The 17,329-nt window shown below is 35.7% G+C and overlaps 2 protein-coding genes across 3 annotated transcripts; one reads left to right on the top strand and one right to left on the bottom strand.

Moving 5' to 3' along the window:
- Positions 1-567: 567 nt before the first annotated feature.
- On the bottom strand, positions 568-8,996 carry LOC106158115 (intraflagellar transport protein 57 homolog). 2 transcript variants are annotated; one of them, XM_013533991.2, is made up of 10 exons: positions 8,895-8,996; positions 8,092-8,292; positions 7,583-7,745; positions 7,054-7,172; positions 6,439-6,532; positions 6,040-6,108; positions 5,011-5,133; positions 4,368-4,634; positions 3,155-3,221; positions 568-2,632 (listed from the first exon to the last, which is right to left on the bottom strand). In XM_013533991.2, exons 2-10 carry the CDS (start codon positions 8,250-8,252, stop codon positions 2,454-2,456), a joined length of 1,242 nt encoding a protein of 413 aa, XP_013389445.2. In that variant the 5' UTR covers positions 8,253-8,292; positions 8,895-8,996; the 3' UTR covers positions 568-2,453. The 2 variants fall into 2 exon arrangements, with proteins under 2 accessions (XP_013389445.2, XP_013389454.2); XM_013534000.2 differs by having other exon boundaries at positions 8,092-8,287; positions 8,895-8,986.
- Positions 8,997-9,106: 110 nt separating this feature from the next.
- On the top strand, positions 9,107-17,309 carry LOC106157634 (tetratricopeptide repeat protein 12). Its single transcript, XM_013533351.3, has 17 exons — positions 9,107-9,249; positions 9,952-10,101; positions 10,313-10,387; positions 10,784-10,932; positions 11,214-11,324; positions 11,773-11,905; positions 12,171-12,359; positions 12,564-12,633; positions 12,909-13,003; positions 13,406-13,583; positions 13,800-13,892; positions 14,337-14,400; positions 14,715-14,846; positions 15,228-15,509; positions 15,865-15,961; positions 16,351-16,573; positions 16,828-17,309. Exons 1-17 carry the CDS (start codon positions 9,198-9,200, stop codon positions 16,898-16,900), a joined length of 2,166 nt encoding a protein of 721 aa, XP_013388805.2. The 5' UTR covers positions 9,107-9,197; the 3' UTR covers positions 16,901-17,309.
- The last annotated feature ends 20 nt before the right edge of the window (positions 17,310-17,329 follow it).

Below are 17,329 nucleotides of genomic sequence, written 5' to 3'. Positions count from 1 at the left end.
AAATGATCAGTCAAAGGGTGGCAATTTATTTGATCAGCCTTCGGATCGATGCTTTTAACTGTGGATCCCACTCAGAGCATCATAACAGTGGTCCACGCACGTTGAAAAACCCTGTTTTTAGCCCAAACCGTCTACTTAACTGTTTGTTGCGGTTTACGTAAGGCTCACAAGGCTAGGCCTGCCTCTAATATATTTGTAGTCGACTTTCTGGATCCTATCAAAGAAAACGGGACGTACATGCAACGCAAACCAAGTGAACTAAAAAAAATACGACCCCAGTATTAGGAGCATACTGTATTTTGAGCAGGTCACAATTGTAAAAAGCCTCGCATTAATATTAAGCACATCGCATGTTTTAATTGATCCTATATATGACATATCGAATATAAACAAATTCTTTTTAATTTCTAAATCTTGAAAACTGGCTCCCAGGAGTAAATGGGTGGGTGGCAATTTCTTTGTTACCGTGGCCTCACATTGGGAAAACAGCTGGATAGAAAATGGAGGAAATTTTTCATATCCTTATAATATACGCGAAGAAGCACGGTGTATAAAAGACACATTCAATTATACATTAATAAGATATCTTTATTTCCAAGCACAGATCTAATGCTTCTTTTATAAAAACAAATTACACCAACAGTGAGGACGGGAAAAGGATATGAGACATTTAATGGAATGTCAACAGAGACGTGTCTCGAAGCAGATTTAATTATTTCTTCATCGTTAAACCACAAAGGAGTCTAGACATTTATTATCGTATCTTGGGGAGAAAGGTGACACATCCTTTTTAAAAATATCACAAATCATTGGCAATCACATCATATGAATCACCCACTAGTGAGTCTTTGTGAAAGACTACATTCCCATAGGTTTAGATCGATCCATCTAGATCGACCTAACTCCCTGGGGGTTCACGCTAAATTGCTGTCAGCCGAGCGCGCACGGTAGTTAAATACTCCCTTACAGCTTTTAGCAGGCAGGCGACAGATATTTAAGCCGGCTAAGCTGACAGTAATCTAGTGAGACTCCCCACAGGGCTAGATCGATCTAAAATCTGTGGGAATGGGGTCAAAGAGCGGTTAACGCCTATTTGTACCCGAATATCATGACATATTTGGCTATGTTATCCTAGTTTGTCAAAAGTAAAGATGCCATAGGCATCGTCTCAGAGAAAGAAATGAATGACGTTTTAACTTATTTTTATAAATACATAAACATTGGCTTCTAAGTCTAAAAAAGGGCATTGACTGTCTACACCTTTGGTCTGCCAGAGAACAGAGTTTAACAAGAGACAGGCGTGACTCACTAGCTTTTCCACATTGAAGTTTAAGTTGCGGTTCACCGGGGGGGTGTAGACCCATTCCACAAACAGCGATATACTTTAGCGATACTTCAAGAGAATGTCAACTTGTTGGTTTTTATCAAAACAGCCAGACTATTTCATCGGAGGCAGAAAAGCAAAGTAAATGACTGTTCACTTGATCGACTGTTTTGTTTGTTTGTTTGTTTTTTAATTAACTGTGTCGCATGCTTTTGCTAAAATATTATCAATTGCCTTCTGCTAGCAAACAGTAAAAATAAATATCTATTCATCTATTACGTAAGAGTTACCTAAATAAAACTAGCGGAGAACTTAAGAAAGGGAGTAAACCTCCTGTAACGCAACTTCATTACGACCTCTCAAAATGTACCAATAGTTATATTGCAAAAATATACCGCTAAATGTGGAGTGAGTCCAGGTTATAGTATAGTAACACTACTCCCTTGCATTTTGCATCCCTGCACTTCCTAGCTGATAGGGGCAGCACCTTCGTTGTATTTTGCCTGGGAACTCTAGCCTTCAAGAGCTTTTTATAATATAAATAAACTGAGTAATGCATTGAAAATGTAACTGACAGAAGTTAATGATAAAGAAAGGAAATTTTCACATTACACAAAAACAGATGACTCACCAAAGAAGGAAGTTGTTCAGAGTTCAAATACCACAAACAATAAGGAAGGTTATGAGATACGGACATTCGATGAGACCCCGAGTATTTGAAGTTGATGTTATTGTGTTACTCATTAGATAGCTTGATAACACTGCTATAATTGTTGTACATCAACGTTCTCTGGTTTCTTGTTCTCTACTTAGATTAGCCCACGCCAGTCTCTTTCTCAAAAAGAAAAAATCCTTAGAGATCATAAATATATATATATATATATATATATATATATATATATATATATATATATTACAAATAAGGTATCTCTCAATGAACTAAAAAAAATTGTATTCTTCTGATTCAGAATATCTTCAAAGCCATTTATTTTCAGTTTTTCAATTGACGTGTAGTTTCTCAGGTTCACAAGGCCAATTCCACTTTTTTTTTTCATTTTTCCCTTTCCTTTCCTTTTGAAAGGACAAAATGTCCACACTTCCTAAATATGTACCAAATAACTTTATGTCTTCAATATGCCTTGTACTCAAAGTCACTATCAGCCTCATTATCCAGTCCTGTTCCGCCATCATTCTTGTCTTTAAGCCTAGCCTGTAGTAGTATGTGCTCTACAACACCAGTCCTAATGTCCATCTGGTTCATGTCCTGTTTGATCTTGGCTATTGCCTTCTTTATATTGACCAGGGGGGCTGGAATGGAAGAGAGATGGCAGCATGTTAATAACCTAAAGATTTAAGTGTAAGCAACCCGTGTCTTGAGCTCTCAGATAAGCAGTCACCTAGGCTGGTAGACCTCAGATACTTATCGGGATGAAAAATTACAAAAGAGGAAATCTAAAGATAAGGGGAAAAGATTGATTAATACAACCACTTAATTATCCACTATTGGACAGGCCACTTTAAAAATGCATTAAGAGAGGCATTTGAACTGCTTTAAGGCAGGTATGTTAACACCCCAAACTGATACAGTGAACTGCATAAAGGGAGAGACAAAGGGAGCTTTCACAACCAAAGCTGAACTGCAGACTACCAGATCCCTTGGTCAAATATGGCTGACCTACTTGAAAGCTTACTGTGTAATCCCTACAGAAAATTTTGTCAGTGTCTATTAGGGGATTATGCAGCAAGCTTTCAAGTGTTAGTTAGATCTGTTAGTCCATGGATCAACTAGTTCTGAATGTTCCCAATGTCCAGTGAAGCAAGGACACCCACCTCCGTCTGTCATACTGCTGCCTTTCTCCTCCATCTCCATCTTCACTCTCTCCAACTCCTCTGTTACCTAGTTACCAAAATTTAACATTTTCTATAATAATTAAACCATATAATTTCAATAGCCAAAAATGTATTTAAAAAAACAAATAGTGCCTTAAGGGTTCATTAAAGTAAAAATTACCGTATTCTGACTTGCTTATTATGGTAGTCAAGCAGTTATAGAGAAATGTTTTGGTGTATTTTTTTTACATATACAGGTATAAATTGTCAAGTTTACACACCACTGCTGTTTATTATATTTCTGTATCAATTTCAATACTTCCAGGTATCATTGTATCATAAATAACAAAGTATATGGCAGGTCTTAATATTTTATATAATGCTGGTACTGATTTCTATATTTTATTTAATAATATGGTAACAGCAGATCTACAGGTTGGCAACCCTGTTATGTGTAATATACCATATGATTTCTACAGAGTAAACTGTCAGGACGGTGACTGTGAACATATGAGACTGTGACCTAGATCAGTACCTTTAACTGTTAACATGACACAATGTGCCTGCATGTAAACCTAGGCTCAAACCCTTATACACGATTTGTTAAAAATGGTATTTTTCCCTGAATGCTATTAAGTGTGATGTATATAAAACTATAACCTGGGGCAATATACCTAAGTGGTAATGTTACCTGCATGTTAACAGAAATCCTACTGCTTCCCTCAACAGAAACTTGTAATATTAATATTACATTATATTATTTCCATGGAGCAAACTTTTGTGTAAAAGTGAACCTGTTAAAACTACATGGTATCAGTATGTGTAAATGTATAACTGTGTTTGTGTGTTTGACAATCTCTCTTCCTCTTTCTCTCTCTGTGTGTGTGTGTGTGTGTGTGTGTGTCCATATGTACAGTGTAGGTACTTAGTTACTTCTGCTAATACCCTTATACTAGTCCTCTGTTAACAGCTTATGTGTGTGTGTGTGCATGTGTGTGTGTGTGTGTGTGTGTGTGTGTGTGTGCATGTGCATGTGTGCATGTTCATGCATGATTGGTGCTTACTTCTGCTCACACCTTGGTCCTCTTGGTGACTCCACCACTTCCTTGTGTGTGTGTGTGTGTGTGTGTGTGTGTGTGTGTGTGTGTGTGGTGCGCACATGTGTGTGTGCATGTGTGTGCATGCATGCATGAATGTGCATGTGCGTACTTACCTCTGCTAACACCCTCGTCCTCTCAGTGACCCCACCACTTCCTTGTCTGTACCTCTCCTTGGTCTCAGCAGCCTGGTCCTGCATGGACCTGAACTCATTCAACAGGTGCTCTAGCTGGTTGTTAATGTACTTCTCCCTGCTGCCAATCTTCTCCAGGGTCCGCGTGATCTCGTCGTGGAGCTTGTCTAAGTGTGTCTTTGTCTCTGTGAGTGATGTCTCGATGCCGTCTTTGTGGGTGTGCATTTGTTCCACGTGGACCCTCCAGTCCTGAGGTGAAAGTTGGCGTATAAACATTTAGCCATTTGACTCTTTAAGATCTTTAACTACAAGGTTATACAAAATATTCTTTTAACCAAAGCCAAAACATTGACCAAACTCTTTCACCTGCCTTTAAAATCCATTGATATAAAGTAAGTTTTAAACTTCTCATATTTGCAATTAAACACAAAAATTCACAATTAAAACTTAATTATAATGGACTTTACAAAGTTTCAGATTATAAAAAGATGTACCAAATATACATAACAATGTAGCCATCTTTACCATTTCAGTCATGGTGTTACCTTAGACTGATTTAAATTCATATACTCAGGTAGAAATTTAAAAAATTCACAAAGCTTAACCATGTAATCTATGGCGTTACCTTATTGTCAGTCCTTATTGTGACCTTAAGCTGAGGCTGGACTCTCTCTACCTCTAACTTCCACTCGTGGGCGTCAGTGTTGGACTCCATGATTTCCTCCGGTTTCCCTCCTTCTCCAGAATCCTGGCAGAGAACATTAATCCATTTTTAAACATTTATCTTATTCTCTTTTTTTTTTCACTCTCGTCTGGCAAATTATTCAAACTATGATATGGTATCTACTAGGTTTGACATAAGATAAAGGTACTCTTTTCTTCTTCAATAATGTCAGAGACAAGTAGTCTATATCAGCATGGTATTCCTGATTAGAAACTCAAATAGAAGAGAAACATAACATATATTGACAATTTTTCAGTTGTTGATTTTATTCACTCTGAGATAAAATACTGTTTGTGCTGAATTGCCTATTTATTGTGATTAGATGTTAGATTCAAGTTTTGCTACCTGCAGTTATTTTCAGTCAATTCAGAAGTCAATAACTTAAAATAAAAGAAAGATACCAGAACTACCTTTTATCAATAAAATTATAAGAGTGAATGGAAAGATTTATTAAAAATCAAAGCAAATTGAATTTTTCTATTATAAACTGATCCTTTCCTTTTTAATTCAATGCATTAAAAAAGCTAAATTTAACAAACTTTGAAAAAAAATGGGAAAATTGGTCAGACATGTTTGAATTTAATTAGCTTCAGCAAACTAATATTTTGCACTTTTTGCTTGTTTAATAATATGTTGTAGTTATGGATGAATACATTGTGGTATCGATCTTTATTATTATTATTATTATTATTATTATTATTATTATTATTATTACACCTATTGTTCATGAGATTATAAACTTATATTCGTGTGTGTGAGAGAGAGAGTGTGTGTGAGAGAGAGAGTGAGTGTGCAGTGTACATTTACCATACTTGGGTATATGTAATTTCTTATACTGAAATTTTTCAATAAAAAAAAAAAAAAAAAAAAAAAAAATCAAAGCAAATTATGTTACATAAAATGTCAGTTAACTGAGCCTATTAAACCAACCTTAGACATCCCCATGCCTCCCAAGTCCAGTAAATGTTCTTCTTCTTCAAATTCTTCTTCAGTGTCATCCTGAATGTGAAAATACAATTGTGAAACAAAAGGGGCACATACATATAAATAGATTTTGAAATGTTCATTGGACTCTGTGTTAAATCTAGGCATTATATAAGATAATTTTATAATAACACAGGAGTAGAGTCTGGATAAAACTATGAACTATTGTAAAGAGGTCAATGTTAATTTTTAAACAAACAAGATCATCTGTGATCATACCATATAAAGTTTGTAAATGGAAAAATTAAGAAAGCCTCTTTCCCATCCATTAAGTAATCTTTTTAGATCACTGGCAAACCATAATGTTCATTATTTGATTGTCAGAAAAAAAAAGGTCTCCCTTACCGCCATCATTTCATCCTCCACTTTCTGAAGATTTAATTCAGATTCATCCTCCACGACATTATCCTCCTCTTGCTCTTCTTCTGGGTAAATAGGTCTGGAGATAGCAATACATTAAATCACTTACTTTTTGTAGCTTGTCTACAGTTAAACATCACTGTTTTGATTTGATCTGTCATCACTACATAGGTTTTCTGCTAAGCGACCGTGAGACAGAAAATACCATTGTGGTATAAGTTTTTTTTTTCAACAGGGAGATTTGAAATGAAGAAAGTTTATACAAACTATGGGGCTTATAGCAGCACCAGCAGTAGTACTGTAGTGGTAGTAGTAGTTACACTGGTAGTAGTAAAATGATCACTGTGACCATTTTTCTTTTGATAATTGTAATGTTTGCTTCAAACTTTATTTAGTAGATGATTTTTTACCATATTTTTTTATACTTTTTTCAAAAGTTGCAATTAACGAGATAGGCCTAACAAATAGTTTGAGACTGCTGTCTTCAGTTCCAAGCATTTATAGAGGATGTAATGAGCTGAATTTGATGACAAATTTTTATCATTATATTAATTAACAGTGCCAGCAAACCATATGGTTTTTCGTATTCTTAAGCCTTACTTTTTCCAGCTGAATCCTGTTTTCTTCAAGGCTTCATCTGAGGCTCGTGCCAGGACATAGATACACTGCTCTCCACAGCCCTGCTTTAACTTGGACGGAGGGAAGTCCACTGAGTGACCCTGAAACAGTGGTGCAATTTTTTTAGTTATTTAATCATTTTTATTTTCAAAAAATTTAATTATTAATTTAATCTAATACCTAGCATATCAGGGTTATTAACTCTATTCAGAACCAGAAGTAAAATTACCCAGATGTTTTTCACAGAGTGGTCCTGTGACAATGATAAAATATCATTGCACAACATTTCATCATTTTATACGTCTTGTATATCAGAGTAATCAACTTATTGCAATTTAGTCAAAATGCTCTGATCTTTTCTTGAATGTGAAATTAATAATACAATTAAACAACAAAAGAAATAGCCAAAATATGCTAAAATTGAATAGAAGTTGGCAGCTGTTTATTACATTAAGATCGAATCAAAATAACATAAAGTTCACAATGAATCTGAAACAACAAGTTCACTTACAAAGCTCCTTAAGGCATCAAGTATACTGGATATTGTGGCATTTGGGTCATCGTATTCCTGTGGCTGATCAAACTGCGTTCCTGTCTTACGGAACAGCCACGCTGCTAATGAGGTAAATGCAAAGAACTGCTCACCAGGGTTGGTGGGGAGAGCAAAGTAGTGTCTGAAAACATTGGATATCATATTACTACAGCCAGGAATACTGTTGTCAGCAATATCATTTACAGGTATAAAAAATATTACCATTAATGTGAAAATCAAAAGGCCATATCAGGAATTTAGTCAGAACCTAACGCTGAATCAACATACGTAACAATAGTCAGTTTTCAGTTAAGATCAAAACAGCCTAAATGCTGCAAATAATTTTACAGAATTATTAAATGCACATAGCTACATGTACCTTGATCTTTACTAGTAGTCTAACAAATGTGTTTGCAATATATAATCTCACGATAACTAAACTATTACTATCTCTAATTGATATCAATAGCCTAAATCACACAAAACACCTTGAGAATGGTTTGAACCCAAACTCTTTGCAAAACTCCTTCTCATAGTCCATGAGTTTCAGTTTGTCTAGGAGGTCCTCCATCTGTACATATGGCATATAGAGGGCACCAGGGCCCCCGTCCCCGTCAGCATCCTCTCCTCGTCTACGGTCGTCACTCATGGTTTAAACTCTGTCTGACTTTGAAAAACTTATAACTGCGCTGAAAAATTTGTTCATTATTTTAATAAAATAAATTATTTTATTAAATTCACATAATAGGCTTAAAGTACAATACCAGTATGTATAGTTGATAAAAATGCTTTATCAATTACTGTAATTGAAATCATATCTGAATGGATAATTTAAGGTAAATAACTGTAAGGCTTTAATCGTCTGTACTGAGGTATTCTAACAATGTTTTACTAGTTTTCATAGCAATGAAACGTACGGAGGCACTAAAGTGTATAACCAAGCTTAGTAGCTGGTAAAAACACCAGCATAAAATATTCTACACAACCTGTCATGACCTAGCTTTAAATCATTTCAAGTTCCATAAGAAATTCCAAAAAAGACATGTACTGACACGTTTTTTAAAGAAATGTTTCAAATACTAAATAAATTTTGTTAATAAAACGTCATGTCAAGTCAGTGACTGAATGAATCAGAAGAAGTCGTCAAATTTCAAATGATGATTTGAGAAAAATACGTAAAGTTCACAAGCCTCTTATCTTCTCTTTCGCACCTTGTGAATAATTTATATGTTGTGCTATTTAGTGTTCGTAAAGAGTACTCTCTGATTTGAATATTTCACCAAAATCTTACCTTCAACTGCACGAACCGCACAATATTGTTTTCATGTTGTTAAGAATTTAGATGCCCGTATGTTTAGTTATATATCGTCGATAGGTGGCAGGACTTGAAAGCTTAGTGAACTTTTCTCTAATCATTATGAAGAATTGATTAATTTGCTGGTGCATATTTTTAAATCTCCTTAACATTGTCTAAAAAATATCAGTAATTGACACAGTTTTTCTCTATTTTTCTCAATTTTAAGATTTGTACGTTGCGTTACTGTGTCAAGGTGAAGGTCGTTGTCGATGAAAACACGAGCGGTCAGTTTACGACATGGGGGATCCGAAGGATCTCGAATCTTTCCTGAGCAAAGTTGATAGTATAGGTAAATTTTATCAGTTTTGTGCTTGGTAGATAAAACTATGTTACCGATGGTCCTTGTGTGCTATTTTCTTTATGTCTTTTTTAGCTCCTTTTTAGGCAGTGTGATCCGAAGTTCAGGAAATCTAACCAAGCCAAGGCATTGGATTTCAGTTCAAGATTCATTAATTTTAGCGTCATTATAAGAAAAATCAGCGGGGGTGAAAACGCGCTACTTATATGATTGGATTACCGTCACTAACGGATTTTAATTTGTTACCTTCACGGCCAATTAGGACTTAGACTTATGAACAGTAAATGTAGTCGATCCACCACACCTGGGTCTTATGTTTTTGACAGTTGTTAACTCGTCATCAGGGTTCTTGTTCAAGGTGTGAAATCTATGGACCAACAACTAGTCCTACTCCTGTCTATAATAACTCTTGTCAAGATCCATTTATTACTCATTTTAACATAATTATTAGGAAAAAATAAAATGCAATGTGCTGAAAAATTAGTGATTAAATTTAATATTGTGCAGATACTAAAAAAATTATGACAATTGTGAAATGAACTAAAACAGTTTGTAATATTGTCAGCTTTGTAAAAGACTTCTTAATTAATAAAGTGTATGGTTATTAAAATAATAAGAAATTAGAATGAAGATTGATTCTCTCAGGATTTACCACCTTTCCCTACTAATCGTCTTGTTTAATTTGACTTCCAGAGGCAGTAATTAAAGGCCTGAGTGCAGGCGACGATGATGAGCGTGGAGCAGCACAACAGAAAGCAGATCAGCTGCTAGCTGAACTTTCTAAAATCAAGGAGACAGCCAAAGATGAAAAGAAGAAAAAGCATCCTGCCCCAGACAGAACAGGTAGTTTTACACTAAAGATTTTCACTTATAAACTTAAAATTCATATAGAATCTGTAAGGAAATATTTTTTCATAACATTATAAAAACATTCTTCGTCTAAAGCCATTTAGCTTTCTATATCATCATACATTGGAACTCCTTCTCTGTCTAATAACTGTTGTCAGTCGAGGTATATAACATGTATAAAATATTGTTATGTTTTGTCCTACAGGAGTGAACAGATCAGTAATCAACCAGGCAGCTTTTGATGACTCTCCTCCTGTTGTCCAAGATGGGATGTCACAAGGTACGTAATAATAGTAGGGGACAGGATGACATGTGACACCTTTTAACTGATCAGCACTATTGAATCTCGGCTCTAGTAGACACTCTCACCATTGACCTTAAACTTTTCTTTCTGTTAACTTTGATCAAAGGCCCCATTCAGAATAGGGGACTTACAAGTCTGCGGGTCAAATATGGCCGACTTAAATGCTTTCCCCACGGGATATCTATTCAGTGTCTATTAGCAGATTAGACAACAAGCTTTTTAGTGGGTTGTCGTATTTGACCCTCGGACTAGTTAGTCCTCTATTCAGAATGGGGCCATAAACTAGCAGCCTTCTATGCCCTTTGAGGGAAAAAAAATCATTCATAGACATGTTAACATATTTATAAATATTGATACTGATGGTATTTACAGAGGCTTTCATGTCAGCCCTGGAGAAAGATGCAGAAGAAAGAGGACGGAGGAGACAAAAGAACATGAAAGAAGCAAATGAAATAAAGGAAAAGGGCAATGTGGAGTTTAGGCAGGGAAACTATGAAAAGGCAGCACAGTTGTATACTCAGGTGGGACGATGCCCTGTTTATTATTTGTTTCTTTTTTACTCCATATCCTAAATAATTTTTGTACTGTAACAATACTAATTGCCATGCATGATTATGTGCCATATTGCTGCTTATATATGACTAATGCAGGCTTCTTCATAGAAAAATTAAAATATTATTCAATAGCAATTTGACTTCTTTCAGGTCAGTGATGATTGACAAGGCCTTTGTTTATTTTCTCTTATACTTATTTTAAAAGGTTTTATCAGATATTTTATTGAAATGTGTTTTACTTGTTCTAGGCAATAGAAAAAGTCAGGGACAACACAGCACTGTACACCAACAGAGCTCAGGCCTACAACAAACTGGGGAGGTATGAAGAGGCCTTGAAAGACTGTGACTGGGCCATTAGGGTAAGGAGACAGGCAGAAGGATTTCATAGTTGACAGACATGCTGAAACTGTCAGGCCTCTTAGTCATGGCTGATAAAATTTTAAGTGACTGGTAGAAAATTGTGTTCAATTGGTCCAAGAGAATGGCAAAAATTTAGAGACAACTGAAAGCTTTTTGAATTTACTGTCCATCTGGCAAAAGCTCTTCAGTCTTAAATTTAATAACTGCCTGTCTGATTGTCTGTCTTTTTTTTAATAGAGTTTTCAGCACATCTGAGTTGAATATTATGTATTGAAAACCATGCTTATAATATGCCAATTTGTTATGGTGTGTTGAAATCTGGATATTATAACTTTGCTTTATTTAAAGTTTTTTCATAGGCTTTGATTACAGAGGTTTAAAATGATGATTTCATGGACGGGTAGTTTATCTGGAGAACTTTAATGGACTGGTAGTTTATGTTTTCAGGTATTTGAAAATTGCCTCAAAGCTTACATACACCAAGGAAAAGCTTACCTGGGACTAAAGAATTATGACGCTGCTGTGGAAAGTTATGAGAAAGCCAGAAAAATAGACCCAACAAAGGAGAAAGTCATAAATGGTGAGTTACGAACTTTTTTATTATTATTATGGGTTTTGTTTTTTTGAATGGTTGAAGGCATTGCACTTAAGGCCCAATGATGACGATAAATTAAATTAAACAATGATAAATGTGAATATTTGTCTTTGCATGAGTGTTTTTTATTATTTTCAACCTTGTCACAAATTTTATTTCTTTCTCATTAGATTACATCGCAGAAGATAGCATTGTTTGTATTGAGTCATGCACATCCCCTCAGTTTGTCTGTACTTTCTTCTTTTCTCAGACTACATAGCAGAAGTGGAGCTAGCGCGGAGGTCAGAAGAGGAGGAGGCGACGGCCCTATCCGTGTTTGAGTCTGGAGATGAAGAAACCAAGACAATCCACGAGGTGATACAGAAACTACAGAGGACAGACCAGCCTACGGTGTTCTACTGTGGAGGGATGAGGGTGGCTGTCAACTTCCTGGTGAACAGTAAGGGCACTTTTGTCTTTCTTTTCAACTACTTAATATTCTGCTTAGAGATTTGCACAGCATGGATGAAACTTTTCAGTATTCATTTTGATCAATTTTTTTATATAGTCTAAATGCAATGAAAAATACTTTCATCACTATGTTATTGCTGTTTTATTGGATGTTTTGTTTGTTGCTGATGACCTTTAATTATTTCAACTGCAGCCAATGAGAGGACAGTTTTTAGACTTAATGGGGGACTGGATCTTCTTAAAAATCACCATGTGCTCTCCAGGTATGTTTGTCATTTAGCAGTCTATTTTTATGTAGATAGGCCCATTATTAGTGATTTGTCTTGATGAAGCAAGCTAAAGTTGGTGAGGATAAGTTTAACACTTGACTAACACTTGCTAGGGTAGAGTTAGCTGGTTGAAGTTAATCAGGATAAGTTTAACATTTGGCTAACACTTGCTAGGTAGAGTTAGCTAGTTGAAGTTAATCAGGATAAGTTTAACATTTGGCTAACACTTGCTAGGGTAGAGTTAGCTAATGGCTGTCTATCTGTTTTAGGTGTATTTCTTCCACTGCTGATGTATTGAAGCCAGATGAGGTGGAATTGTGCTGTGCTGCTGCTGATATGTATACTGCTGCTTGTATCGACAATGGTAATGTTAATACAGTGTGCATATATTGATAATGGTAATGTTAATTTACATACATTCACTTCAGAGGCAATGTTAATACATTTTTACCACTTTGCTAAATATAAACGTGGACAGATGTTGCAGTTTTCCTGTTTTGATGTTATAGAATGCAGCCACAAGGGTAACTGCACTGATATTAATGGTAAATCTATTGAAAGGAGGTACATACATGTATCAATAATATGGAAATACCAATATAAAGGCATAATACTGCGTGAAAATTTCTTGGCTGCTCTCTCTTTCTCTGCTCTTCTCAAGTGGCTGTTAGTAAATATTACCCTAATATGGATCTGCCTTACATCAGCCAGAATCTAACATTTACCTTGATTTATGATGCAAACATATATTTAATTTGTCTTTCAGAGGAAAACCAGAAACAGGTGATGGAAGTGCCAGACTTTCCTCTACATGTTCTTGGTTTTCTCTCGGCCAAAAAGAAAGGGCTGGCATCCCTGAAGGCCTCCTTTATGACATTTCTGTTCACTCTGTCACAGTATGGTGTGGGGAGACAGAAGATACTGGTCACCATGGAGATGTCCAGGTAAAGTTTTTTCTTCAGTAATTGTTCTTTGTACTTGTTAGACAAGCTTTACCTTGCTAAAGACAGTGTTTAGGGCATTTCTATTCGCTGTGCCACTGTGTGTTTCACTATATATATGGGAAACACTGGTAGAAAATAATTTAGTGATATAATCAGTTATCATGGATTTTAACAGATTAATCTTTAGTATTTGTTAGAATTTATTTTGTTTTCCAGACTGGTGTCTTGCCTGTTCCGCCACATGAAGAAGAGTGGTGCTATTTCTTCCAATGCCGCTGCTGTCCTCAATAATCTGGCTTTGGAAGGAAAGTAGGTGTACACACTTGTTTCTAATTTATAATTTGTTTTATAAAGGGTATTTCTTTGGTAAATGGGGGCTTTTATTCAGTGGGGCCTTATCATATCTTTGTTATAGATTTTTGAGGATGATCTATTTTCAGTGGATTTCACAAGGACTGAATCAAATCCTCTGTTGCTGTTACTTATTATTAATAAAGAACAATTTAAATTTTATGCATGTTGATGCATTAAAAGTTTGGGATAAAACCTTATAAAGATTTGACTTTGGAAATTATTTAATCATGACACTTAGATTTTGCACTCCATGTATTTTTATCAAATTTTTTGATTTTGAGGTTGTTTAGAAATACAAACTGGAAAAAGTTAGTAAATGGGCAGCTTTTTGTCACACAAGAATATTATAATATTATCCATCAAAAATGATTCCTGACCAAGGGTCTTTTTTTGTTTCAGATTCAAAGCTCAGCTGAGGCCAGGTTTTGAAGAAATGGTCCTGCCAACCTTAGAAAAGTTTCTGGTATGTACCATCTTACAGAGGTTTTATGCTGAAAGACTCATACCAAACATAACATGAACAAAAGGAAAAAAAAATGAGTCAGCTTTTTGTGTCTGTATTTGTATGAGCAAACCATGCAAATAGATTTCTATGATTACGGTTTTAATCACTTTTCCATTTCATGCTTTAGGAGGAAAATTTCTATTCAAAATTCATTTAATTCATTTCAAGCCACATCCAGCAATTTGTCAATCAAGTGTATTGCCAAACTGTGTCTGTATTTGTAATCTGTCAAATTCAGAAAAAAATCTGATCAGTTTTGATGTTTATTTCAGTTGAAAGGCACCAGTAATCCCGTCATTCTTCCGTCTGTCCTGTCCAGTATGACCAACCTGTGTGGTGATGCCTTCATACGGAACAAGATCTGTGCCAAGGAACAGTGTTGGGAGGGATGTTGCCACATGTTGGTATGTTAACTAGATAATAGATTGACTTTTCTGCAGTCTTTTTTCATCTTCAGTCTGTAACTTCTTTTCAGTCTTTTTTCCTGTTCTTTTTTATCCTCTGTCAGGGTCGAGAACTTGTGTACAGTATTGAAATGTGTACAGTGACATCTGTTGTTATATATGTTGTAGGAGAATATATCCAAACAATGAATTGATATTAAGAAATTTGAACTGTATTTAGCTGCTTAATGTTCCTTACAATTTCCTGTGAGCAGCTTTAAGGCAAAATATATTTTCTGCAAGTTACTGGGTATTTTTATTTGTAATTATTTTAGGTATACATACAATTATTAGTATTCTTTTAAAGAAGATAATATAGTTGTTTTCCCCCTGTTATTTCAGAAAGAATACTCAGAAAAGCATGCCAATAAACTCGGAGAAGAAACATTGTTTGCTCTTCTGGGACTGCTACTTAATCTCTTGTACGACAACACTGCCGTTACGAAACACAAGTATGAGCTGGATCTGTGCATCACGTGTCAAGATCTGTACACTAAATGTGAAAAAGAGGCTGTCCAGGAGAGGGCGCTGTCTGTCATAGGAAACATCCTGCCACATTCAGCAGAGACTACCCGCGAGATGTGTTCACGTGATATTACACAGTTACTGGTACAGATTATACGGGTAAGTTGGTGGCTGGCAACAGTTGCAGTTATGAATCATTTCTAATGAATAGCTTTTTAATGAAATAAACAAAAGCAGTCTGACATATTTAAGTCTAGAAGTCAATTTTTTCAACACCAAAATTTGACTTCCTATTTTTTTCAATTCCTGATACTTTTTCTCCTTTCTTTCTTTTTTTTTTTTCATAGTTCTTAAGGTATCCTCTTTAAGGTGATTAAGAAATTAATTCTAATACTGGATCTAACGTTGAAACAGAGAACACAATGTTTCTACCTTATCACAGGCCCTTTTTCAGGTTAACTGAGTTGTCCCCAATATCAGTCATTTTCCACCTTGTTTGTTTATGATCTTTCAGAGTGAGAAAGCTACCCTTACAAAGCCAGCAGTCCGCTGTATCTCCGCGTGTACCAAGGTCAGCCAGGAGGCTAGAGACAGTATTGTAGAAAATAAAGGTGGGATGATAAAGACAAATAGACATAATTATTGATCTGTAGCACACCACTTTGGCTGTTTTATTTGACCTCAATAATAGTCATTCAAGTTATGGTGTTTAGTGCCATTCTTGCAAGGTCTTTTTGAGTGTGTAGGTTCATGTGCGTTACAGGTTTCCACTTCCCAGGAAAGCATTTTATGAACTCTCTGTGCTGTTATTATTTCAACATAAAGAAGACTTGCAGCACCTCACCTGAAATTTCAGTGACCTGTGTTTAAGGTTGTTGCTCAACATTTAAATAATCAACTACCCTGTGTATCAGGTTGTGTTTCCACATTTAAATGACCAGTCACGCTGTGTATGAGGTTGTGTTTCTACACGTAAATTACTTGTCACCCTGTATTCCAGGTCTGGGTCCTCTAGTAGAGCTTCTAAAGAGTCAGGACGAGATCGTAGTTGGCAATGCGGCCCTGTGCCTGGCACACCTGGCGGAGAACCACAGGGTGTGCCAAAAACTGGTGAAAACCAACATCATTCAGCACCTCCTGGTCATAGTGAGGGACGGCAAGAGGACAGGGGTTCAGGAAAATTGTGCCATTCTCATTGCTAAGCTGACTCAAGGAGATACAAGGTAAGGAACGAAAATTCTGAGTAGTCTTTTGACGTCATGGCACCTTAGATAATGTTATGTTGTTAGTAGAAGAGTAAACAGTTTATGAGAGATTTAGTGGGGAATTTTTTCATACATTTTTTAGTAGATGTAGTAATGCAGATAAGCATAAGGCTGATTATTTTGAGACAATACCCACATGATATAAAAACATGAGGTGTATGGTTTGCTATGTAAAAGGCATTTTTATTTTCATGTGAACTGTTACTTTTCAGACACTTAGAGAGGCTGCGTGAGCTGCATGGAATAGAAATTCTGCATTCTGTCATGAAGTTTGTGAAGACATGAGCGACACTTAGTCCAGCCAATAAATCCTCGTCTGTCTGAAGATCTGTCATATCGAAAATCTCCAAATGGGCGTCATTTAGTAATTTTCTTCATTGTTGTATAGTACTACAACCACCTGAAGGTTGAAATAATGTTATTCCATTTCGAGGAGTATTAAGTTTGATGTGCCTTGGTTAGAAGAGCTTCACTGAGAGATCCCTCATTATCACAGGTCAAAAAGGGTCACACTACAAAGGTCAAGGTCACAAAGGTCACACCAAAAACATTCAACTGAGTGAACATTGGACAGACACTGCTTAAATATTGAAAAACCTGTGTGTGATAAAAGCTTTCTCTGCTGTAATGTACTAGTAGATTCATATTTTCAGTACTTTTGTAATATTTCAATAAAGTGAACATTTTGCAGTAATTTGTGTTCTTTTTATTTGT

This window comes from Lingula anatina, chromosome 7 (genome assembly GCF_051362555.1).
Source record: "Lingula anatina isolate TDL-2025a chromosome 7, LinAna3.0, whole genome shotgun sequence".
Classification (NCBI taxonomy): Eukaryota; Metazoa; Brachiopoda; class Lingulata; order Lingulida; family Lingulidae; genus Lingula; species Lingula anatina.
Note: the sequence above shows the minus strand (reverse complement) of the source record. Positions and strands in the feature narration are given on the sequence as shown.